This window comes from Trichoplax adhaerens, genomic scaffold (assembly GCF_000150275.1).
Source record: "Trichoplax adhaerens TRIADscaffold_7 genomic scaffold, whole genome shotgun sequence".
In the NCBI taxonomy this organism is placed as follows: domain Eukaryota; kingdom Metazoa; phylum Placozoa; class Uniplacotomia; order Trichoplacea; family Trichoplacidae; genus Trichoplax; species Trichoplax adhaerens.
This window is the reverse complement of record NW_002060949.1, coordinates 502,561-530,189: the sequence shown is the minus strand read 5'-3', so window position 1 is coordinate 530,189 and position 27,629 is coordinate 502,561. Positions and strand designations below refer to the sequence as shown.

The 27,629-nt window shown below is 33.6% G+C and overlaps 3 protein-coding genes across 3 annotated transcripts; 2 read left to right on the top strand and 1 right to left on the bottom strand.

Annotated features, from left to right (window-relative positions):
* Positions 1-1,419: 1,419 nt before the first annotated feature.
* TRIADDRAFT_27372 (uncharacterized protein) lies at positions 1,420-2,007 on the bottom strand (the record flags this gene model as incomplete). Its single annotated transcript, XM_002113886.1, has 1 exon — positions 1,420-2,007. The coding sequence occupies one exon, from the start codon at positions 2,005-2,007 to the stop codon at positions 1,420-1,422; it is 588 nt and encodes a 195-aa protein (XP_002113922.1).
* Positions 2,008-6,244: 4,237 nt separating this feature from the next.
* On the top strand, positions 6,245-11,980 carry TRIADDRAFT_57838 (uncharacterized protein; the record flags this gene model as incomplete). The annotated part of the gene is made up of 21 exons (XM_002114204.1): positions 6,245-6,383; positions 6,468-6,613; positions 6,692-6,817; positions 6,988-7,077; positions 7,146-7,296; positions 7,402-7,514; positions 7,682-7,697; positions 7,789-7,930; positions 8,000-8,049; positions 8,443-8,594; positions 8,676-8,798; positions 8,869-9,014; positions 9,106-9,219; positions 9,285-9,368; positions 9,480-9,597; positions 9,828-10,056; positions 10,129-11,250; positions 11,326-11,474; positions 11,544-11,669; positions 11,747-11,794; positions 11,879-11,980. The coding sequence occupies 21 exons, from the start codon at positions 6,245-6,247 to the stop codon at positions 11,978-11,980; spliced, it is 3,486 nt and encodes a 1,161-aa protein (XP_002114240.1).
* Positions 11,981-16,527: 4,547 nt separating this feature from the next.
* Positions 16,528-25,819, top strand: TRIADDRAFT_57837 (uncharacterized protein; the record flags this gene model as incomplete). The annotated part of the gene is made up of 21 exons (XM_002114203.1): positions 16,528-16,591; positions 19,211-19,498; positions 19,662-20,051; positions 20,261-20,398; positions 20,565-20,660; positions 20,832-21,134; positions 21,275-21,484; positions 21,665-21,765; positions 21,900-22,082; positions 22,261-22,329; positions 22,449-22,569; positions 22,676-22,801; positions 22,951-23,017; positions 23,482-23,521; positions 23,687-23,778; positions 23,908-24,010; positions 24,243-24,390; positions 24,531-24,597; positions 24,854-24,920; positions 25,438-25,479; positions 25,628-25,819. The coding sequence occupies 21 exons, from the start codon at positions 16,528-16,530 to the stop codon at positions 25,817-25,819; spliced, it is 2,907 nt and encodes a 968-aa protein (XP_002114239.1).
* Positions 25,820-27,629: the final 1,810 nt, after the last annotated feature.

The window sequence follows — 27,629 nt, the reverse complement described above, 5'->3', positions numbered from 1 at the left end:
AATTTTAATTAATTAAAGCATCGATATTGCTTAATCATATAAAAGATATAGAGTATCTACAATAGAAAGCTTAGTACTGTACAACGTATTTGCAATTGTGATGTTACAGTAAACTTCTCACAAGCAACAGGTAGCAGTTTCGGAATACAGTATTCTACTATATTACCGTACGGAAAGAAAATCTTGACAAATTTGAAACTGGCATTCCGCTGTATAAAATTGGCTCTCGACATTTGTTGCTTGCTACTGCACACTGTACAGTAGAGTACTTCGGTCACTCCGACGCAAAACAGTGTTGCCGTTACTGCGTGGCTTCTTGCATTTTATGAGCCGTGGTCTAAATCTATACCTATTTACGGTTTAGTGCACGTTTAAACCAGTGTCGGGTCTGAATATTGCACTGTTACGTTTTGCACATTAACAGAAATATTGAATTAGACGCAAGAAACTGACTACGCTAGTTTTCTGACCGATTTTGAAGTTGTCATCATTACTAGTGTATACTGTATAGTAAAAACTGGTGGGCCTCGGTAATTTACCCCTTACATAATTAACTAACTGTAAATATAATATATTGTCCATACAAACTTTACATGTCGAGAAATAAAATCTTTATTAAGTGTTAATAGTACAAAAATTATTCCACATTGACAGGCGGTATACGTATGAAGGATCAACTGCATCCGTATATTTAGTGAGTGTTTAAGCTCATATCCTGTAACGATAATGATCATCTCAAGACGATGTTCATTGAAGTGGTAATATTTGATCCGTAGGAAATTCTCAGTAGAATATTTGAGAAAACTACATTTAAATGCTTATATAATTAATAAGTAATTCATTAACGCCCTGTCGTGACCTGCAGATAAGTACGTACTAGAAATTTCGACTATAAAAATTTCTAGTATCTCCATGGCTCCATGTCTGTAGCATATACGCGTCTAGACGTCTAAACAAACGATCCTTACTAAGTAGTACAATACCATGTAGAACGTTAATTAAAGTTAAATGTAGTGCTTATTAAAATGATTATCCTGATCAATATTTGATACCGTAAGAGCTACGTATGAATATCTTTGTAACAAGCTCATAATAGTACGTATATTCAATTCACTGTCAGTATCGCTACCATCACAGTAAATCACGGATACAGGTTGCTACTTCGTTTCAGAAATGTTAAATACGCTGATAAATATTATTATCAATATAAATAAAAATATTAATAAATGCACTTTCTAAAGCATTGTGGTAATATTAAATTAGTATAAAAAAAATACTATACTACTGTATAATGTTAATATCTAATTCGCTAATGGTTAAGTCTTTTGAAAGTGAAGATGGAAGCTCGCGCCCAGTAAAAATCGCAGTGAATGAAGACCGATATCACCGGGTTGCGTTGGCTAATTGCTACAGTACCGGCTATTGGCTGGCAAAGAACGCTTTGCTGTCGTTAGGATTAGGCTTTATCGTACTTTTTCCAGGTTTCCAATTTGCAGGACAAACTTCACCATATTCATCTGTAAACTGGAATGCTTCCACTAATCGAATAGTTTCATCAACCGAACGCCCAACAGGCAGATCATTAACGGTAATTTGGCGTAATATGCCTTTCCCATCTATAATGAATAAGCCTCTAAGAGCAATCCCTTGATCTTCTAATAAGACGCCGTAATCTTTCGCCAGTGTATGAGTGGGATCCGCTAAAATAGGGATGTTCATACTTCCAAGGCCACCTTCCTTTCGTGGTTGATTAATCCATGCCAAGTGAGAAAATTCTGTATCAGTTGAGCACGCTATGACTTCGCAGTTTCTAGAACGAAAATCTTCAACGCGCTCACTGAAGGCGATGATTTCCGTTGGACAAACGAAAGTGAAGTCCATTGGATAAAAGAATAAAACGAGATATTTACCAAGGTAGTCTGAGAGTTTTATGTCCTTAAACTTTCCATCAACTACGGCTTTCGCCGCAAAATTTGGTGCAGCTTTTTGAACTTGTGCCTTACTCATCGCTCGTGCTGAAATCGCGTGCAAAGAAAACTGCCGGCGTGGCTGAAGGAAACTCGCGTACACAGACTGATAATCTTTGTAAGTTAAGCTCACAGATATAACTCCCGAGAGCTTGCAAACCAGCACACCCGGCACCGGCACCGGCACCTCACTTACTCTACAGTATAGTGTGCAGTAGTACGTACTGTAAGCACATGTGTTGGTACAGTACAGTACATTGTACTGTACTGTACATTACTGAAGTGTTATTGTAAAGTTACATGCTGTTACTGTCCAAAGGTCTTCCTATACACGCATTAATTACGTACATAAGTACTGTACAGTACAGTACAGTACAGTACAGCACAGTAAGTTAAAAGCGTATAATTACGCTCGCGCAGTAGAAGAATCCAGAACCTATCAACCTAGAGATCGCAGTCTACAGTACAGTACAGTACTGCAGTCAGGACTACAGTAGACGAATGAAAATTAATAAGTACTGTACAGTACACTGTACAGTACTGTAGTATAGTACAGTACAGTACTGTAGTGGAGCCAGATTGATACAGTACTGTACTGTACTGTATACCGGGTACAGTACTGTACTGTACTACTGTACTCTACTTTTACATTTAGGAACTAGTACCGTTTAAGGTACTGTACTGCATTTTAATTAATTTAATTTAATTTAATTTATTTACAGTAAGGGTTAAACTTTGACTTGAACACGGATTTTACAGGTGACTTGACCATCTAGACACTACGGACAGATATTTCATCCACATTCAGTACTATCTTGTGCCAAACGCCTTGTTATGACAGTAGTTTAGTATGCGGGCGATCGATTCTGAATGGACTAAATTTTTCTAAATTAACAGTACAATAATTCACCAGAATTTACCGAAGAAAAGTTCAAATTAGCCTTATTACTGCATCATATCATTTATTAAATTAGCACGAGTGATTATTAAGTAACTATTCTTCGACATTTTTGGCCTCATCTATATCCTCCCATGTGAGGAGAGTGACATCTTCCTGTAGTGAACCATGAAGACCTCGACTGAGTCTACAGTACAGTAGCTCATATGGGAGGTAAAAAACGTGTTTGTTTTTTTACCGCCTCTGCAGAGCAAGTCAAACACCACAGTTCAGTACTTAGAACGTAATGTACTATCAGGGACTTATGGCACTAAAGTAATACAGTACTGTACACTGTACAGTATAAGAAAGGTTTTTCCGATCAACTGGATCGGGTTTTTATTTTTATAAAATCTCTATGATCGACACTCTACAGTACTGTACACTGTACAGTGTACAGTAGTGTGCCAGTCTGACACTTAAGGGTTACAGTACTGTACAGTACTGTACTGTACTGTACTGCACGGTCACGGTCTGTAATAGCAAGTTAAAATCTAATCTAACCCTAGATCAAGGTACCAGTATGTCACTCTGAGAGGCCGACCTATCCCTTTGGCATTATGCAGTTCTTTGGCACTGCATAAATCTGGATCAGAACTTATTCTATATACATTAACAGAAGACTAAGTTATTCTGCTGTCATCTAGCCAGCATGTCTGATTTATTTCGCTCGGCTTGGAGCTATATATCGCGTAGCGAAAATCCCGGAGGGTCTGCTGACGATTTTGTTGGTACCGATGTAGAAGTTGGGAAGCAGACTTTACGTGTCAAGAAAGTTATTGCTACAGGTTAGTTGGTATTCGTGTCTAGGCACCACGATGGTCGAATTTATCAAATAGTAGTTTATAAGATCAGCTACGAAATAGTCTTCAAGTTGAAAGAGTAATGAATTCTTAAGCGTAAAAGTTGAAGGTAGAAAAATTAACTGATTATTATTATTATTATTATCAACTGCAAACTATGTTATTAGTCCAGCTCTATGGTCCGGTGCTCTATAAGTGTACAGTACAGTACGTTATTATATTATCTGCTGTACCTACGGGATACTGTAAATGGAGAGACTATATACTGTATATATATTATATTTTATTATGCACATACTACTTTCCGCTAGTCATTTTTAAGTCTTAAAATATGAAATTAATTTGTTTATTTATGCTACTGACTGAACTGAATCCGTTACTTACTGCAAGACTGTGAACTTGCAATTGATTCTTAAAGTGTATTCAATATTTAATACGTAGCACAATATGTACATCTAAAATGTATAATCCTTCTCGTATTGCAATATTTTATTCCTCTCAAGCTTATTTCGATTCATTTATGTATACCATTTACTGTTAGTAATAAGGATATAATACAATTGTTGTAGTATGAACCTTCGTGGCATTTTTAGCATTGCTATATAGCAAGTACAGTGGTAAAATGGTCCTTTCCGTTTAGTCGATCGCAACGCTTGGGGATTGTAGTTCGAATCCTAATACTGTATCAGCATTATACTCTACGGTGCAGTAAACTACCGATATTACGTAGACAGATTAGATAATTAGCAGTCCTGTGAACAGATTGAAATGTAATCTCGTAACGTGGCTAGATCTTAACTTATTTTATTGCATTGCGGCAAAAATTACTACGTTTTTAAACCGTATGTACTGTACTGTACTGTACTGTATTCCGAATTTCATGATATTGATATTACACGGTACCTTGCTACTACAATACTGGACGTTTTACCGGTAATGTACGTAGTGAGCTCCGCTGCAAGACTGCTGGATAATAAACCGTTATTGAGAACTACCTTGTATAACAATATACCACAGTATACGCATATTTTTAGATTAAATCGTTTTCGGAGGGAAAGGCATCATGTTCATGTACATATTTACACTTGGAGAAGTTATGGATAAATAGGTCACAAAGAGTTTGTAAGAACTCTTTAGTTATTTGGATATTTTGAAATTATAACCATCAAAAATATACCTATTTAGCTTTGAGATCGCATATATAGAATGCTTCACTACAGTACTTTATTTTTGCGGCATCGATATAAAATGTATCTAAACACTTCTCGCTAGTTAAAATACATATATATATATATGGATACTACGCAATGCCGTGACCATCTTCTGGTTTAATTTTAAAATATGAGCTAATTTTTAAAGAATGCTTGCAATATATCAGCTGCAATCATTTCGGAGCTGTACTTTTAATTAATTAATTCGTATACTGGTTCTAACCTGATTTTGCTAGCATTGTATTCAGTTTACTGATACTCTTACAGTATAATTAATGCCTGTGTACAGTTCCATTTTGTAGCAGTTCAAATTTTTTGTTTTCAGAATATTTTCACACGGTAATACAGCATAAAGTAGTAAAACTTTTAACCGAGATATATATATTAAATCCAATTTCAAGGTGGTTACGGTTATATCTATTTGGCGCAGGATAATAACTCTGGACGTGAATTTGCTTTAAAGGTACAGTAATACGTACGTTAGTCAGAAGTGCAGACATTATTAAGCCTACGCTACTTTATTATAAAGTTTCCCTATTTGGATATTAATTTCTTTGCATAATGCGTACTATTAATCCTCGCTTACGGTATTCCCAAGTAGTTAAGGCAGAGATAAATAAATATACGTGTGATACAGTAATATAATTTCGGTCTTTGATTGCTGCTAATGATAAGGGTACGGTACAACACTGTACGTAAGCAACGATTGGTTACTTGTATATTTACGATCTAGTAGCTTATCGTTGATGATATTTTTAGTATAATTTCATGATTTTGCAAATACTTTTTAATCTTCTTATAAATATCTATACAGCGATTGCTCGCCTTTGACCAGAAAGCAAGAAAAGCAATTGCAAATGAAATTAATGTTTTGGTATCCTAAACTACGTATACTGTGAATTTAATAGTATAAATTACTGTGGTATATGATACGTACATCACATAAGTATAGCATTGAAAGCAGTTAATTAAATATGCCAAGTATAATTCTACGAATCCAGCAATGAGTTCTTAGTATATCTTTCGGTACTTTTTTCTCAGGTTAAAAATAAATTTTTATACCAACGTCTTATCTAGTTTTTATCACAAGATACGATTTATCCGGTTACGAAAGCGGCTAAAACTCTGTATAATTCCTGTAAATTGTCCAGTTAGTTATTATGGTGTCCTAGTACTTCTTAATATGTCTCATATAAGGTTTAAAAAATGGAGATGTAGTTAGCAATAATTTTGCTGCAAGAGACAGTATTGTTCATATCAGTAGTTTTTAGTAATTTTAAATTGACAAGAGTACAGTCAGGACAGACTTGAGCTATTCACTTAACAATGGCGAATCTACAGAGACAACTCCAAGGTCATCCTCACATCGTCAAGCTTGTCTGTGCGGCTTCACAGTTAAGCGAAGATGATGATAAATCTACAAATTCTTTCGATGAAGTTCTCTTATTGATGGAGTTATGTTCAGGTTAGTGCACATATGTAAATGTCCTCTTGTCACGTATCAATGCGATAATATTATAATACTGTATAACATGTCGAAATTTTCTAGGAGGTCATTTAATTGACCTTATAAATGGACATCGTGATGTAGAATCCCTTAAGCCCCATGTTGTCGTTTTAATCTTCATACAATGTTGCAAAGCAGTAGCTCACATGCATAACCAAGCACCCCCAGTTATCCACAGGGATCTCAAAGTATTTGCTTGACTAGAGTTTCTTAATGTTATGAGTTTGCTTGATTATTGACTTTGTTAACTATATATTATTATCTAGCCCGAAAACTTTTTATTGAATTCCAATAACATTATGAGGCTTTGTGATTTTGGCAGTTCTACTAAATCGACTTTTCAGCCAACGGAATCTTGGACTTCACAGGATCGCGCTCTACTTCTTGAAGATGTAAGATATGTAAAACATTATGTTATATTGTTAGCAGATAATAGGCTTTAACGATATGGTGTTGTAACATTAATAGTTAAGGCGTAACACATTAACACTCGGCCTCAAGGGGTACTTTTAAGTGGTTTAATTCAATGCCATTGAAAAATTATGAATTACGTATGCTATAGATTGAAGAAGTTACGACGCCTTTATATCGCCCTCCGGAAATGATCGACCTATGGAGCAATCAGGAAATCAATGAGAAAGTTGACGTCTGGGTAAGACTAAAATGTTTCACATTGTAGTTACCGCTGTTTAGGTACACAAATAATTCTATCCCTTTTAGGATCTTGGATGTCTATTGTATATCCTATGTTATTCATCGCATCCTTTTGAGGATACTTCTAGTACTGGTTCTACTAAACTAGCAATTCTAAATGCAAAATATAATATTCCAAAAAACAAGCCTGATTACAAGCTTTTTGAAAACCTTATACGTAAGTCACTCTGGCTACGTATCGAACTGGATAGGCTCAAATAGGGAATAGTGTATTGATATCTTCGCAGGTTATAATAATTATAAGTGTATTAATTCACCATAGGTAAAATACTTGTCGTTAACGTCAACCAACGCCCTTCGGTGAGCGATATCCTGAATGACTTAAACGAGATCAGCAACGAGTTAAAACTAAATCTAGATATTGGTGCTACCTGGGTTAGTATATGGTTTCTTTAATTACTGAGAAGTGTTCTCGATTGGCTAGTTTATTTATACGTTACTGTTATATTCTTATGCATTTAATAAAAGGTGTTATCTCCATCCCTAAAATTCTTTATTAATTGATTACATGCAATCCATGAATTCTATGCTTTCTTGGACAGAGTATACCAATCGAAGGTGTGTTTTGTATATTAATTATTCAGTGATAGAGGAAATGAGTTATCATTATAATTTAAAATCAATCCAATAACCCAAATTCAATCTCTAGCTTCAGCAACATCGGTTACGCCGAATGAACATGGTCAAGCAGCAAATGATAGCTACGTTGGTACAAATGTTACCTCGAAGGGAACCGCTTTTTTGGGAATGTTAAAATCTGTTTCAAATTCTGTTACTAATACTATGCAAAGGTATTGTTACATTATTTAGTCTGATCAATTAGTAATTTCTTACGAAATTCGTTTTAAAATGTTTTTTAGCCTATACACGAATAAGTTAGATGTGACGTATATTACTACGAAGCTTATTGGTAAGTTTTACTTTCGTATATTGATTAAAAATGTTTGAAAAATGTCAATATTTCACTGTTAGGTAAATCGATGTTAGCAGTTGTTGTAGTTTAATCGCACTGATATTTATTTTATGAAAGATATAGCTGGTAAATGTGCGATAAGTACTGTAGTTCTTATTTACCTTAAACATGGCATGTTGCATATTGGAATACAGAATAGACAAAGCATACAAACGATATGCACAATTCAATATCCATACAACAACCTTATGGAAGCAGATATCGCATTTTAAAAATGTTTTCTTCGTTATATGATCATAATACATTCCTAACGTCTAAATACTACTACTGAGAGCATAGAACTTTATCTGATATTGATATAAATAACTGCATCCATGTTGCACGCTATAGTTATGCCGTTTCCATCTATCCGTGGTCACGAATCAACAAGGCAGAATCCAATCGAGGAAGTTCGAAACTTTCTTGAAAGGTCACATCCACAAAGCTATCACGTGTTCAATGTTTCACCGAAAATGTATGATACCACTGTCTTGAATAGTGCCGTAAGTTATAATTCTTATTAAGTCCATTTCTGGTATGATCTAACTTTTGTACTGGACTGACCGCGATTTTACCTAATCTAGGTTACACATTTTTGTACACCGTCAAGAAGATTGTTATCATTGAATCATCTATTTGCTGTATGCCGTGCTATTGATAGTTGGCTGAGTAAAGACAGTAAAAATGTTGCTATTATTCATTGCAAGGTGAAATAAAATTTTTGATTAAGATATTGGAAATTACGATATCACTAAACGATGACAACGATCTCAATAGGATGGAAAAAGTACTTCTGTCCTAGTTACAGCATGTTATTTGGTTTATTGCGGTCTTTTTAAAACCGGAGAAACAACTTTGCGGATGGTTCTTGCAAAGCGTAGTCAGGATGTAGATGTTATTGAAATTTCTCCATCTCAACGTCGGTAAGTTGATACCTGTTCTTTAGACATTAATTTATATTGATGAGTCTTCAAAATTTTTTCTAATAATTCTATTTCGCATACTATTTCATAGGTTCCTTAGGTATTTTTCAACAATTGTTAACAAGGGAAAAAGCAGTCTTCATGAGCATACTGTACGATTAGACAGCATTTCTATTACTCCGGTTCCATTGTTCAACAAAGCCCGGTATGTACTCCATGAAAATTATCCATTAAGATTGCATTTCCGTACTAATCGTTGTTTTAATTTAGGATCGGGTGTCGGCCATATATTGAGGTTTTTGAGAACAACACGAGGCGGGTGTGTACTTTTCAGGATGCCTTAGAAGAGATGAGGTATTGATTTTACTTTATAGTCCGATGATTTTGCTACAATCGTAGTTATTACTCATAAAGGTTAATAACTGTAGTTGGAAACATAATACTACGTTCTTTCAACATTTTTAGAGTTTACAATAGTAGCGATGGCAAAATTATGTTCCCATTAGGAACTCTTGTTAGGGGTGACGTAATGATAGCAGTCTATCACGCTCGCTCGACGCTGTCATCAAAAATACACAGAGAGGTAATCTAAGAATAGTCTCAACTGGCATAATAAGGAAGAATTTAGAAATAAGAATTATGTCTTTCAGATTCAATCTTTTCCAATTTTTCAACTGCAAATTCATACGAGCTTTGTTGAAACAGAGGCAAAAGGATATAAGTTTTCGATGTAGGTTTTTAATCTATTTATTAAATTTTCCTTTTAAGTTATATTGACAAAGTCATAAATAATTTGTTCGTTTTAGATCAAAGCTGGATCATATAGATGAGGACAACCCCGATAAGTACCCTTCTGGATTTCATGTAGAGTTGGCTGTGAGCGTATTAAAAACTCATCAGGGTCCAACAGATATGGATGATGATAGTGATGATGAGCCCGATCCGATACTGCCTCCAGATGCTACTCATCTTCAGGAGCGTGTGATATTATTTCCATGTCTCTCATCCAAGAAGGAGCTAGAAACGATTCGTTTACAGTATGGTAAGGATATCATTGAATATCTGCATAAACAGATCTTAACTGATGTCAGCTAATATTAATATTTTTATTAAGGCCAAATGGATACTATTTCATATGAAAAGTTAGAAAAATTGGACAATGCTCGAACAGAAGCATTACAGCGAAAGCAAAGTGCTGATTCAATTTCAGCTATTAGAGATACTAGCGGATTGAGTAAATCGTCTTCCAATCCTGGAAATATCCTTGATTTAACATCTGACGCTGTAAATCGCGCGGATGAAGCAGAGGAGAGATTTTTAAACCGAGCGAAAGTCGTCGTAAATGTCGAGCAGGAAACTACGAAGACAGAGGATACATTATTAGATTTTAGCTCTTCGAATGTAACAGCAGCTCCTTCACATCAGAGTGTTTCTAACGATAAATTCTTACAGAAGAGCCCGCCAGTAAAGCTCGTATCTCCAAGTTCTGAAGTTAATTTGATCAATCTTGAGATAAGTCAAAAGTCTCAAGGGATGCATCGAAGTAAGAGCGCTGATCGGATATCTGAGTTAGTAAATCAATCTCCGATCTCGCCTACTGACCCTTTTTCAAGTTTTTTCGATAACAAATTACCTACGAAAGCAGTTTCCTCCGATTCTTTTGATCCTTTTGCACCAACTGTTAAAGCTAGTAATAATGCTTTAAAGAAACCTGAAACAAACCCTACTGGCGCTGTTCAACTAGACGCTTTTGATCCGTTTTCTCAAAATAATAATAAAAGTGTTTCTGGCAAGGACGATTTGATATCCATATCTCCAAGGGCAAAGGATTCTCCAGATGTCTTCGACTTCGCAACTCAAAGAGCCCCGAGTCCATCAGCTCAACGCACTCATAGTCCTGAAAGCATAATTTTTGATCCTTTTGGAGCTACGGGCGATACAAATCAACGCCGTACTCCAGAACTATTGCAACCAAGTAGCACTTCAAATCAACCAATCATAAAGCCACAGAAAAGGGAGTCTGATAATAAGAAACAAGGTTTTCGAAGTAATTTAGAGTCACTTGCACAGGGTAAATTTGATCTTAATCTGAACCAAACAAACAACATTGGCAACAAGCAACCAATGGCAGCTCAAAAACCGACACAGAAATCACCGATTGGAAATTTGCCTACCGGACAAAGAGCATCATATGTTATTGGATCAAGGGAAGAACGAGGCTTACGTGGTTCTATCGGTAAAGGATAATGATGATTTTAGTAACTTTTAATTTCAGCAATAAATATATAATTTAAATCAACTGAAATTCTAGGTGTCAAGCCAAACGTTGCTAAGAATGAGTTCAGCGATTTACTTGGTGCTCAAGGATTTATACCGAAGGCTCATGACAAAGGTCACGTAACTATCAATGAAATGAGACGAGAAGAAGTCGAAAAGACAACTGACCCTATTAAATTAAAAGTTCGTTGTTTTTGATTGATCATTTTGATTGGATTTTACTTGGTAGTAATGTAATAGTGTAATTTTTAGATTCAAGATTGGGTGGGAGGACAGAAGGGTAACATTCGGGCCCTACTTTGCTCTTTACACACTGCTGTTTGGGAAGGTTGTAAATGGAAGGAAATAGGAATGCACCAAGTGATAGAATCGAACAATGTTAGTATAAAAGAAAAGATTGGATAAGACTTTACTGAGCATTTAACTAATCTTTAAATGCTTTAATATGTGATTAGGTTAAAAAATACTACCGAAAAGCGTGCTTGTGCATTCATCCGGACAAGGTAAAACTGTAAAGGAAGTTTTGGAATGACATCGTTTGTTCAACGATTGAAAATTTTGTTTTATTGATGCAACTTTGACTTTAGGTTGTTGGAGAGCCACATGAGAAATTGGCTAGGGCAATATTTGTAGAATTAAATGAAGCTTGGACTGAATTTGAACAGTCTGGCGCTAAGCCACTTTTTTGAAATTTTCGCACGTACTTTTTATATTACTGCTGTTGAGTTCTAGTGTAACAAATCCAGTTAAAATACTTGTTATATAGTGCAAATTTGATATTGTTAATTAAATTAATAGCATAGATTCATATTATTCTACAGTTATATAAAGGAAAAACTAGTGTCATTAATGTCGGTTTACGTGCCGCTTAGGGCATATACCATATGAAAATTTTAAAGTTACAGGAATATCTTTTGTATGAGTGTCTGCGAACACTTGAAGTAATTCGTACAATATTAGATTTAGTTCAGCCCATCACGCTGCACGAAATCAAGTATATTCTATGTGCTTGCCAATATTTAAGTCCGTATAAGGCTGATACATTCGCTTTTGGAAATATCGAATTACATTTACTGAAAAGGCATTAATCTATTTAGAATATCCGAAATTTTGCAGTTACTGATAACGAACTGATGGTTATGGACCTACAGAACATGCTGATATATGAGCTATATTTTACTATAACTTAAATAATTATATTTAGGGTATATCTGACTTTAGATATAGTGGCAGTTTTTGTGTATGAATTTTACTACAAAAAGAAGATGAATCTTTTGGAGACTGATACTCAATGAATATCAGCTATTGATGGTTTATTACCTACTTCATACGCGATTCTGTGCTCACGATGCTAGAGTCTGCGAAGCTATGGCACTTTTATAATTCTAAGAGTGAAGCCTAGATTGAAATTAAAGTTGCAAAGAAATAATTGTGACAGAATATTCTTTGATGGTTGTACTATAGAGTGACAGTATTTATGCAGTACTTAGCGATGATTAAGCGTTGTAAAATATCATTTTAATAGCCTTGCAAGAAGAGACGTTAGCAATAAGATTAATCCTTGCAGCCGCATAAACTTTTTGGTTTGAATCTGAATAAGACAACCAATTGTCATTTGTGCTAATACCTTGAAGTTAAGTATGAAGAATCTTAAAATTTTTAAATCTATAGTATACGCTTAAATTCAATTTATCGAAATACTCGTTGCAATCAAATGATATCGATCGATACTGTATGAGTCATACGGTGATGGTAACTCAGATAAGTTTTCGGCAAACTCCTTACTGTTTGCGTATCGTTCATCATTCCTGCTACAAGAAATATGTTTGCTATTAACATTTTTCCCTCCGCTTAATTAAATGTCTTATTTTAAATCTATCTTTTTGGTTAGAAAAGCAAATAACCTATATACTATACACGTCGTCGTCGTATATTAAACCACCTATAGCAGTAAATGCACAGATTATACGATTTGAAAAAAACTAACAAATAGTAACAATTCACAATGTACAGTAATAAGACATTATCGTTCCTCAGGCTGAGCACATTTTTAAATACCCTGCTCTTTAGCAAACTACCACAGTACATTTAACAATATGCGTACAGTACCATCTATAGTGTACATAATTTCATAAATAGGTTTTATCACGAAGCACTAGAAATATTAAAAGCATGATAATATGCAGTACGTATTCTTTCTCATGATCCGTAGTTATGTATAGTTTCAGAGGATGGACTCTGATTAGAGCTGCATTAATTGTAAAGGTATGTAAACAATTTTTATCGACCAATCGCTCAGAAGGCAAATTAATATAAACGATTTATTTATCATGATATCTCAAATCGAGATTTGTCACGAGGAACTTACTACAGTATCCTGGAATAGTACTGTCAGGCTTATCCTCCACGATATTTGCCTGTAGCACGACTCAATACTGATAATATCAGCTGCAGGATTTACTGTATACCCATACATTATATGGTACATGCAGTACACGTAAAAACACTGGTACAGAGCTTGTGCAATAGCCATTTATCGAGTGTCAGTAATAATGCATCAAACGTAACTACTTGCATGCTTGTGATGTTTTCTGCGATAATTAATTACCGTAACAGGAGTAGAGAATACGATAGTTCCTTATAGTTTCTAATTATTATAACTTGAAAATCAAGTGTATTCTTATCACTCTGATAGCATCTTAGATAGTATATTCATGCTCATGTACTGCATATAATGTATTTCGATGTCAGGTTCAGTTAATCAAATGAGAGATAGAAAATTGAGAAGAGAATCAATTTATTAGAAAATAGGTAACAAAGAGATAACTGCACATGTAAGACAGACGGCATATAGTAAGATTGGAATAAAACTGAGTTCATAATCGATTATGCAGCTTATAGACTTTTCAAAGTTGCAGTAGGAGATAAGCATAGAATAGTAGCACGAGCAACAGCAGCATTTTGTACAACATAACAAAGTAATTCATATCATATCAGAAAGAGACATACACGTATAGCCTATATCTAAACATGTGATAGCTATGATAGGAATGATCTCTATGTTACCGTATTCTCATGCTAGGTAATGTGTTCCACTAACATATTATACATGATTCATAGTACTATATTCTGTAGTATACTCGTATAAGATATAGTAGCGATATTAGTATCTACGCAATTATGAATCTACCGCTCAACTATATAAAGAAAGTATGCGATATCGCGTGGAACGGCATACGAATTACTGTATATACGCGTATAAGAATAAGAATATTATGCACTGACATTCAGTTATACTTAATACAGTATCACAGCTAGAGATATCAAAAGTATATGTTTGCTGTTTTGATTGTCCAAGAAACAATACCGTAGCGTTATATACCTCATATATTACGATTTTAATCTATAAACTACTATACTTGGTTCTAAATATTACAGCTAGAGTGTCTAAGACTACGCTAATAAATGGTACAGTACTTGGGTAAATTTATTCTCATAAACAGTAGTTAAGTAAAACATGATACTTAATGTAAATACTTGATAAGTAATTTTCTAATATTTTCTGACATTTTTAAATAATAAAACCAGAAGCGCAGTAGTAAGATCGATTATTCTTATAACCATAAAACGTAAAGCTGTTAAGCGTTTTAATAATTTAATAGGATAGGATATGCTTATTCTTATGTCATGCCTATATCATATATACAACCCTGCGATGCTTGATATCTAATTCATTTCGAGTAATGGATACAGTAATTACTGATATTAGAATATAGTACGTCTTCTAACTATAGTAGCTCTTTAATAACACACCACACGTAAGGTATGTAGCATGTGCACGTATATGCTCTGGCTATTCGTAGCAACGGATTCAGTCTTATAAAAAATATATAACGGCAATAGAAATATAATTTTTTCGATCACTAGATACTCTAGTAAGAGACTTTAGGAGAATTTACTTCATAGCTATAATACTTTTTGTTTATTAAGGATGATTTCCATGTATCCGGACTATTTTAACTCATGGCAGTATGGACTATTTAGACTGTTTAAATAATAAGTAGTTGAACGACATTAGGCTAGAATTCATTTAAGAAAATCAATGATGTAGCATATTGGAGCTATATCCATACATTGAGAAACTAGCTGCGGCGCTTAGCAGCGGTGTAAAGGAAGACAGTTAACTGTAAAGTAAAATTAATGGGAGGTATGATAAGGTACCGGTCGTCGTGTATAATTTCAAACAATATAATCAAAAGCGATCTATTGTCGACCGTTATCAAGATTCTTTCTACCAGGTTAGTATCAATCATTATTGGTATAAAGAATAACTATGACATTGGATGTACGGTGTGCCGTACAGGAAAGCCAAATACAGTCTTTTGAATAGAAAGAGTAATTAATAATAGTATTATCTTCTATAGCAGATTTTATCATGAAATGCTAAAAACTAAAGCTAATAGCAATGTCTGATATAGTATAATAGGTGTATTTGATGTACCGCCCACAAGACAGAGGAGCATTTATGGATCAGCTGGTTAGGCTAGTAGACAATAATTGAATCTTCATTATTTGCATAACAATTTAATTTTAGTCTGCAGTAAACAAATGACTATTCTTTACTATCGCCTTGTCAACTCATCATTGCGAACTTTTTTCTCCATCTTCAAAACTTCTAATACGCCGTATAGGCTGGATAAACAAAAGAAATGACAAAAAGAACCCGAACCCTTACTGTTAGCTTACTATAGATTTATTGCGTTCCTATTAAGCAATATAATAAATAGTTGATCAAATGATTAACAATAACGTTTCGCATAGTCTACGAACGTTGTTATTTGATGCTGCAAATATATTGTATTTTACTCAACTAAAACCATATGTGGTCGTTAAATGAGCACTAATACTATAAGAGTACCACCATAGCTTTTTTTAAACTGCTTTGAGAACGAAAGAGAATAATTATTTTTAGACATCGAGACTCAATTTTATCGTGACTCAACGTTTAGATATTTTAATCATTTTATGATTTCGCTTATCTTGTATGGTATAGGGCAAATTTGGTTCTGTTTAAACATTAAATTACTATACAAACAATTATTTTATAGTTAATTTTTTAATTAGTGATAGTCTCGTCAAGCCGATGACTACGCGACCAAAACTTATTTGATAGCGTAGTGTCAAGTGGAAGTAATCAACGACAGCGACCAACTCGTATATTAGAACGCTTCTAAGAATGGGAAAGTTGACATATTTCATTCATTCTATTGCCTTATTACTTTGTTTAGCTATCCAAATTGGTAAGTCAATTTTAAATTGAATTTTTGATAACGTGGTTATAGTGAGTATGTATTATCGTTTTTCGCATCGTAATACAGTTATTGGCCGAGGCTTAAGGGATATCTTATGTAAATAGCCTTAGAGTGTGGCCAACATTGTCGTTATTCGATTTTTACTAGTATCGCAAATATCGGATGACAGCATGTAATCGCTTTCATTTATTGGTTATAATCAAGCTTTACTATAGACCTAAATCTCACAATTTGTTTCTTTCAGCTATCACTAAGTGATAATATTTCCCTAAACTTTATTACTAGGTTTATGATTGATAAAATATGCCGGCCTAATGTATGTTTTAATATTAAGTAAATATCATCTTATTTACCCAATTATTTGTTGGTTAGTCAGTCAAGTTCCTTTCTTTAGTCAATCTCGCACCTAATCTTTAGCTGCTACTATCCCTTTTTATCTATCTAGCTAATTCAATTACATTGAATTACCCTAATGTTATAGGTATCCGTACAGATTTTTCTATATCACGATGATTGATGAGATGAATTAGTTACGCTACAGCGTCCTCTTATTTTAATTTTCAATCTTATATTTCTTAGAGTTTTATTATTGAAAGCTTTGGCGCTATTTTGTATGATGCATCACTTGTAGTTAGTATTGGTATTTCGTCGATAATTTTATACTGGATTGTAAGAAACGCCATATCGAATGAATAATATATTATTTACTTTAAACGCATGAAGTAATCGTGCAATTACTACTAGTTCGTATTTTAGAATTATGACTTTTTTTATCGATCTATTTCGTACTCTACTTCTCATTTTAATAAGCTCAACTAACGCTGATTAATATGACTAGAATTAATTACAATTTTTGTTTAATTTGTCCCTGAATAAAAGAAAAATTAGTGCGATGAAATATGATCTTTAAAGTTCTCGAGGAGATCAACCTAGTTAACAAGTAATGTAGAAGGAACAGTCTTCGCCTCGACATGGTATCGATGGTGTTGTAATAAAAAGTCTAAGAGTATTAGTGATGCTAGGAGATTGAGGGATACTTTTGTAATAGCTCATACACATACTAATCGAAAATGTCATATCTTTACAATATATCTTGTTATACTGTAAAATTACTGCTAATATAGAAAATATATTATGGTGAATGTTTTTCATTATAGCGTTAAATAGCTAAACAAGGCTTTTTGAATAGAATACTAATTTAAGATGACCCTCCTATTGCTGTGCCTATTCAGTCATTAAATCGCGTACGATCGCAGATAACACCAGTTTTCCCCATTGACATAGTCTTCACTTCTCATTTCGGTTAGTTCATTATCGATTTATCAAAGCCCACAGTTTGGAGTAACATTAAAACAGCTTTTAATCAGAATTAGAAATGTGTTTTAACAAAACGCGTATACGCAACGATTTGCTAATTGAACTATTGGATAGTTGATTTGTAAAGCAAACATGAATTGTTCTTGTTAGTGGATTTGACTGTTGATTAATTAATTATATAGGCGATAATAGTTTGAAGAGTAGGAACTGATTATATTGAGCGAATTTAGGTGATTCGAATAAATGAATATCTTAAGTTATCCATTTCAAAATAACAAACTTTGGTTCGGAGTAGGCTTAACAAGCATAAAATAGCACTAACGGTAGCCAATCTTTTAATTTAAGTCTTTAGTACTTATAATGAACTGAAATAATATAGAATCGCTACCTCTGCTTTTACACCGTAAACTGGAATGATAATATTGGTTAATAACATAATAAATCAAATACCTGCATACGTATACTTACACAAAAATGCAATGTTAGACAATATGTACAAATTTTTTAAATTGGTGATGACATGTAATCGTTCTACATATTTCCTTGCTTTGACGGAAATCAGTTTAAAGAGTTAAATGGTTTCTTCTACATTCAAAAAGTATCGTTTTTTCAGTAAAAGTAGTCCTTGAACCACTACTGTATATGCAATATACAGTACAAGCACGGCGTGTGATTGTAGGATCTTGTAATTGTATTTGATCAACGTTCTTATTAAGATTTTAGAGGCCAAGTGGTTCCATTTACATTTTTTATTTCTATCTATCATCAACTAAAGCATTTCATTATAATTATTGACTGCATGAATTTTTATTATTATTGCATATTGTGGAATATTTGAGGCGATATATTTGTCCGGGCTTATCCTCTTTGAGTGAAATTAACTAATATGTATAATACAAAGTATTATTTACTTTGTTTTCATGAGTTTTGAATCTACTTTAGTTAATAGTGATTGTACTTCTATGCTATATTTTATCATCTTTACTACAAATCTTGAAATTTCGCCATGACTGAAAGCTAGTAGCGCCATTTAAATTCTTAATATGAAATACTTACAGCAAATTTACGCTTTACAACTGATAATGGTAGATGATACATTTCCGATTTACACATTACTTATAAAAAAAGACATATGACAGCACTATAATTGGAATCTTTATGATATTCTTAACAGACTTCTTTACGGTAGATTTTAGAATTTTACTCAGTATCTTCATTAATTATAGTAGATGATATTATTGCGAAGATTTTTTTGATTAAAATTGATTCCTTTTGTGCTATCAATTCCAGATGCAACCAATTTCGGCATATTCTATAATACGAGTGGCATCTTCAATGACATAGTAGAATTTACTTGTTTCTTTGAGGGTCCAGAAAAAGTCTCGCTAGAATGGCGATGGGATGCTGATTATGCTGGCATCAGCTTGTATAGTGTGCAGCCACAAATACAAGAAAATGGTATTGTTAAAAGAGTGATTAGGTTGAAATCTGATAGTGCTAAAGCTGGGCCATATCGATGCACTGCTTCAACTAATGCTACTACCTCATATGCTAACGCAATCTATAATAAGGATCGAGGTATTGAACTTTGCAAATTATTATTTTTTTGCTTTGTTGAAAGGGATATCTTTATGGCACATAATGTTTGATATCTTTTATTTCCTGCTACACTGTAGCAGGAATACTCTGTAATGCAATAAGGTTTGCTACCGTTACGGTATGTCTTTTATTCTTTCTACAGATATTCAACCTGTCCGGCCGTATGTTGCTAGAGCAGTTCAGGAAAGAACGACACTAAAAATCGTTACTGCCTTAAGTGGGTCATTTAAGTGGTTTCGACGTGGTAAAGAAGTTCAGACTTCCAGTTCTATTAATATTCAAAATAACGGGAAAGATATAGTCTTCAGTTCAGCCGATGCCTTTAACAGTGGAATGTATAAATGTGAATCAAGCAATGCCGAGCGAAATGCCTGGGTAAATTTGGTAATTCAACCTTGTTCAGCAGGGACGTATTCAACTAGTCGTGGTCGTTGTAATGGCACATGCACGTGTTTTAATGGTGGCATTTGTGATGCAGCTAATGGTAAATGTATTTGCAGTCCTGGCTTTGCTGGAGATAATTGCGAAATAAGTAGGTTTTAAACTTGTAGTTGACTAAAATTTACAAATTTTGATGCATTTTTATAGTTCTAGAGTTCTCGCTGTATATTGTAATGCTGTTGTGAATTTTTTCGAAACATAGGATGCATACAATTAGCGCCCTGAGCGTTTTATTTTCTTTTGAGTAGTGCATTACCATTGTACGTATTAGCGGAAACTAATCACTCATTCTTATCTTAGCTTGCTCTGCAGGTTATTTTGGACATAATTGTGATCAAAGATGTCCAAAGGGATCATGTACCAGTCAAGTAGTGTGCACAAGAAGCCCTGGTGGTTGTACTTGTGTAACTGGCTGGAAGGGAAATGACTGTACTGATCGTATGTCTTAATTCTTTATTCATTCTATTTTAAATTCTACATCCCACGACAGTATAATAGTGCCTATACAATTCCGCTAGTTTTTTTATTTAATAAGTAATCACATAGCTACAATCATTTTGCTCTTCGCAGAACTTATTTCATAATATTATCTAAATTATTCTAGCATGCACAGCAGGTACCTATGGAGATCACTGTAAATTAACTTGCGATTGTCCAAACGGTGCTACGTGTGACATTGTTAATGGAGCTTGTCCAAAAGGTGAGATCTAAACACTGTTATATCTGTAGCTAGTTAGCAATTTATTATTAATATCCTACTATAAATCGCCATTTATACTAGGAAGGCTTGATTAAGTAATTTTACGCTGTCATTGATGTAATAAAGTCTTCATTATAAGTAATACTGGCATTATGTTTTTATTTGCTTCAGTGCCGCCAAAGATCCTAGTTAGTGAAAGCACGAGCAAATTAAATATCAAAGAAGGTGAAGCCGCCCTTCTTCGGTGTTTCGCCTCAGGTTCACCAATACCTAATATTACCTGGAGCAAGCAAAACCGAGATATTACAAATTCATCATCAATTTATTCCTGGCAAACTTATCATAAACTTTATGTTCGAGTTTCGTATCTTTATATTCCTAAAACATCCTTAATTGATAGCTCGACGTATACATGTACTGCAAGTAATAACATATCGAATGCTCAACGCTATCACATGACCCTTAATGTATCGAGTAAGTGAGATAGTATTTATTATATTATTGAATCAGTTCTTGCAGAGATATTATTACGAGGGTAAAGTGCTAAACTAGAATTTTTATCCTAAGAGGTTTTAGAGATTTCTTCAGACTAAGCACGCTGCTTATACACTTAGGTATTACAGTGAGACCTGTTACAACAGCAACCACTATTACTACTGCTAGCACTAACGCTATAACGACCCAAGTAACTACTAAAAGTTCCGCGCCAACCGAAGGTACGATATCGTCTCAGTGGTGCCCTTCTACATTAGTATTAGGCATCCGTTGGGATAGAACATTGATTGGAAAGATCAATTCTAAGCCCTGCCCTGCAGGTAGTACAGGTAAGATTACCATTCATAAAAGATAAGAATGATATTTCTATATAATATTGCATCTTTTTTTAAGTTAAAGATAGCCTTCGGCCTTTAATAGCCAATTAAATATCTTGAAAAAATAAATAGAGAATATGAATAGCTTTATTTATCTTCTTTTACGTTATATTCCTACATTAATTATCTAAGGTACGGCTACCTGGTATTGCCTATCAGCTGATTATTGGTCAAAAAGCTGGCCTGATCTTAGCCAATGCAAATCTGCACGATTCACTAGCCTTAAAAATCAAGTTAGTGCAATGTTGATTTCTGAGACATAATTTACCGTATTTCCTTACTAAGGCGTAAACAGAATGTAGAAATAAGCTTTGTTAAATTGTCATAACTGCTAGGCATTTTTGATAAAATTTAATTTTAATTTTAGGCTAATAGGCCAGATTCCAATAGCACACTTTTAGCGGCTTCACTTAGACTCAGTACAGGTTTTAATCAACCCGTCTATGGAGGGGATATCGTCACAGCTATTGAAATATATAATCGATTATTAGCGAAAAAAAGGGACGAAATCAGGAAAACTGAAAAGTCTAGTATTAACAATTTTTTGAAGGTGAAATTTCTAATTGTAGAACAGCTTAAGATCAGTAATTATTAGCGTTGCAATCAACAGTTGTTATACAATTCAAATTCAGAATATTGCGTTTATAAAAGAAGTATTAACATTGAGCAAAAGTCTAATCGCTAATCTATGTTATCGTACGTGTTTGCAAATTTCGTTCATTGGGTAGGACCTAATTGAAAGCTCTAGTAGCCTTATCGATCCTCTACACTATAACGGATGGGTGGGACTTAAAAAGGTAATCACTTGATAATGGATGTAGTGACTTTTGATAAAAATATAATGTATTCAAAGTATTGATCGATTGTAACTTAGAGCATATTGTTAATGTCCTGTAAATTACTAATCTTTCACTAGGCACAAAGAATGGCTCTGGCCACAAATTTAATGCGTGTAATTGATAACATTGCATTTCTCTGGACTAACAATACGCGTAATGTTGCTGAAGCCAATATTACCATAATTACTAAGAACATTGGTGAGTAATAAATTCTAGAAAAGTATCCGTATTTAATAGAAAATTCTGCTATGAGTGTAATATATGCTTAAAAACTGTATTAATGGCTGTTGTTCTTATTTTCAAGTTGTTGTAAGTTCAAAGTTGAGAGTGAATCTTCCAATGTCTGTAACATTTCCAGTTACTACTAATCCTGCTAGCTTTGCTAGCACATTAAAGGTTAATCTTCCTTTAGCGTTGGCAACTTCAGGAGGTAGTTATTGCTAGCATTAAAGATTAATTTTCTGTGTGTCACTCTTGATTATTGTAAATTTTTTACTATCCTAAACCCTTTCTAAGTGAGTTTGTGTAAATTCTGCCATCTCGGAAATAACTGGAATTTCTTACTTGGTATTTTAATAGAATCACAACTTGCATACGCAGCCTACAAACAGATATCTAATTTATTGTCAGAATATATACCTGGAATGTAAGTAAAAATATATCCGAAACAGCATTATCAAGACGAATAAGTAGGTTGGAAGTACCGATTAATGTTATAATAAATTCTCTTAACAGTGATAATAAAATTAGAAATAACACAAGTGTTGCCGTTGATCAAAAAATTTTGGGTGCCATCGTTTCTATTTCGACGAAGCCTTCCTTATCTTTAAAGTTCTTAAATGAAAATCCCATTATCTACATTATCAAATATACAGAAGTTCGGATTATTTACTTATAAAATTTTTTCGATTTTGATAAGATATCGTTTCCAATCCTGCATAACAAGTTAACAGCGTGAATTAACAGGATTGTTGACTGTTTGATTAGGCTACCAGAGATGATGCGGAGAAAAAATGCGTTTATTGGGATTTCTCAACTTCGTAAGCCTATAACTATGCAACATTAGATTTTAATTCATTGTAAGAATAAAAATATTTTGTCATTGATTAGGCAAGCTCAAGGATTATGGAATAATCGGGGTTGTTCAGTGGTATTATTTAACAGTACCCATATCACTTGTCGATGCAATCACCTTACTAGTTTTACCGTCATAGAGACTATGCGAAAGAATTTAGTGAGTGACCGTGGATTCTGTTGTGATTTTTCTTTAGCATTCATAAAATGATTGAATATATTCGTATTTACACTTTCTTAGATTCCTCAAAATCTTAAGGAAATAACTATTATCGGTTGCAGTATAGCCACTGGTGCGATTGTAACGGCATTGTTAATTCTATTTTCGTTTCGGTATGATTGTACTTTCTGATAAAGAATTTTTAAATCATTTGTTAAGCTTTATATTTTTTATTTTTTATTACTTTTGTCGTGAAATACTTGCTGGATTTTCAAATGTAACTAAAAATTTTGTTTTTACAGATCGCAAAATACGTTCATGAACCATATTCGTTTAAACATCCTGTTTACCTTGTTTGTGTTTGAGTTACTTTGTCTATTTTCAATATATCAAACCAAAAATAAGGTATGATCATAACATTTTAGTTTTGTAATTTTCAGAAGAGTATTTTTACTAATCCAGTTTTAATATATGAAGGATAAATTTAATATCATCCTACAACGATATACAGTTTCTTAACAATACGTTACAACCCGTTTTTAAATCTTATTTTTGCATATCTTTAAGTCTGTAAGCTTTAATTTTATGAGGTTTGACTTCTTGACTGGAAACTTGGGTTTTATTCTGTTTTAATTAGGACGTTTGTCTGGCAATGGCAGTTTCTATAAATTACTTTTCTTTGTGCACGTTTTTCTGGATCTTTATCAGCAGCTTCGAAATTTATCGTCGAACTTTTCATATAATGGAAAAATTAAAGAAAAGATTTTGCTACATATTCGCCTACGGTAAGATGACAAATACTGAAACTAAATTTAGATTATCTGTAGTGCATGTATCAATTATAAGCGTTTAATACTACCAAAATATTAAAGTGTGCAGCATTCATATCTAAAAGAATTCTCATTTGGGGTGTTCTAATTTATAGCTATTCCGGCAATTACCGTTGTCATCGCTGGATTTGCCGCTTCAGACAATTTTGGCACGGATAAGTTGTATGTTATTAAATTAAGAATTAATCTCTTACTTGTAGTGTGACATGAATATACATGTCGTGTTTGCTACGTTTCTGTTTGTTTAGTCTGATATGATAGTAACATTATCACTATTATCTTGAGATGTGAAAGTAACTTCAAAGAGGATTCACTAACTATGGATAGTAAAATTTTTTATGCTTACTTGCAACTCTACGAATGTGTTAATGTTTATAAATACTGCATATAAATGTTTTAATTAAAAAATAACTTTTAGTTGTTGGCTGAGGATTGGTAGCGGAGCATTTTGGTTGTTTGTTGGGGAAGTTTTATTGCTTGTTGTAGTAAGTATTTTGTGTATGTTGCTACATAATAATATGAGTGCATCTGCTGTTTACTAATTATTGCATGTAACAGAACTAATATCCAATACCTAATATTCGGCATTTTAAAAATTTTTAGGTAAGCGTTATTATGTGCTCACGCGTAATGCATGAAGTATCAATGAGGAGGAGAACGGAACAAGAGAATTATGCGGGGAGCCCCAGGTTGATAATTGTATAATTATACTGAATTGTGGTGTTTGTTCAGGCCTAAAAAAGGATCTATTATAAGTTTGCTATTCTCTGAAATCGTGTTGACAAAAAAATGTAGAACGATAGCCCAGGGATCCGTTATAAGCATTATTTTGCTCATCATGACATGGACCTTTGCTATATTATATATGAGAGAAATTTCCACCATTATGGCTGTTCTATATCTAATTCTGAATTCGATTTTGGTAAAAAGCTAAATTATTTTGCTCAAGTCGTGATTTGATTAGTAGTGCTTAATATTATTATTATTTGTTAATTCTTTTAGGGAATCTTTTTATTTGTCTTTTATACTGTGGTTACTGGACCGGTAATTTTGATTGTCATTTTTTGAGATCTGATATTATAATACAGCATTGTACGAGAAGTACATCTATGTTTGATCGTTTACAACCGAAATTATCTCACAGTATTATCGTTACTAAGGCTGTAACATCATTTCTTGCTCTTTTATTTAGATGCACAATATCTGCTCTCAGTTTTGGCAATCACAAATCTTGGGAACGAGTGGTACTGTTAAGTTTGCCAGTACTAAACGTATGACATCACCTAATGATACTGCGAGAACGGATGATAAAGCAACTTACGTAACTAGAAATACAACAGAAAATTTTCATGAATCTAAGGGACCTTATGCGGTGAGCAGTTAGATAATAAATAGCAGCACCGGGAGCTATTTTAAGTCTTTGCATGGGTGCCTTATTAGCGTTGCAAGGTGTATTAAGTGAGAGAGTTCTAGTTTTACAACGTTACACTAAAAATACGTGTACCACAATGTATATATAGTACGGTAAATCCTAGTTTAATAAGAACCTTATAACTATTAATCGGCATATAAAACTTACAACATTAACCTACTTCTTTTATACTCTCCAGTCATACACGCCAAATGATGATAACGTAAACAAGAATACGAGATATTCGAAAGAGAGTGGCAATAACAAAATCACAAATTTATAGTCTTGAATAGATTTGTAATTATAATTCATTTTTTTGTTATATTTTAAATGCGATATGTGTATATTTTACCATATATGGATATGTATCGAATTGTAAATGGCCACCAAGTTATCATTTTCGAAATGGAATAACTCGTCACTAATTAATTAATTTATATACAATTTTTGTTACTGCCACAATCACTTAATATTCAGCGGCGAATTACAACTACAACTTCCTATTTCGTTTAATTAACTGGAATATTTACGGTATGTTTTGTGAAAAGAATAGAAATTTTATGTAGCGCAAATGATTGCATTGATACCATATGGGTATTTCGCATGAATTTACGGTACTTTATTGAATGACGGGTTTCACTTTAAACTTGGAACTGCTATATACATGCAGTTAACTTAATAATAAGCAATGATTGAGCTAAGTACTGTAGCAAGTGCCACTGTAAACCTTCGTTAGTTCGTTTAATGTTGTGGTCCCGACGTCTAGCAGATTTACAAATTGGTATTGCACACAGTCGCTATGTGCAGCATGCCTGTCTTGACTCTAATGGACGAAAATGACTCCCATGAGCTATAGAACAAATGAAAAATTTTAAATTTATGATCATTATTAATATTGGCTGTAGACTTCACGATTAAATCATTAATTTCCCTTTATAAAAATTGTTTATAATAGCAATATTATAATAATTGTTATTGCATTTATACGAGCGTATATTAGCGTGTTTTAAGATTTTAAGAATAATCTTGTTAAGTAACTACATTACACAGTAAATGCTAAAGTCTGTAAAAAAAAATTAAAAGAAAACTATATGAAAGGACTCCGAGTAAACTTGATTATAGCTTTTGACGGTCTTGATCATGATTAACTCATTGAAGATGATCTCCGGTTGCAATCGTTAATATTGCTTATTAGCCAGAAAAACGCTTATTTTGTTCTGTTGCGACATATTAGTAGTCGAAACTAGTCTTGGAAACATAGGTAAGAAAGACATTTTTTACATCTATCGTTGAAAAAATGCAATAGACAATGCAGGTAATAAACTCCAGCATTGATAGTATCAATAAATAATTATACCATCGTAATGGACAACTAGGACAAGACGCTCTCTTCTAACAGCAGTTCATAAGAGAGCGCTGATAATAACAGTAATATACATACAGTATACCAGACTTCTCACTATACAGTATACAGATCAGTGTACTGCATTGGGGATTATTACAGATAGCTTTGCAAAGTAAAATTTATTTGCTACAATAGGACTATATAACTCTAGAAGAAGAATACTTGGATTGATTAATTAATTAATCACTCTTGGACGGACAGGCCTTTTCGGCTTCATTTCGTCAGAAGGTTGTTTCGAATACTTCGTTATGACAGCAGGGACTTCTCGATAATAAATTCGTAAAAGAAATATTTACGAAAGTAATATTACGTTAAATCTTATCACCCATTACTAAATTCTGCATGAAAACAGTTATATAAGATCGTAACAGTTATTTA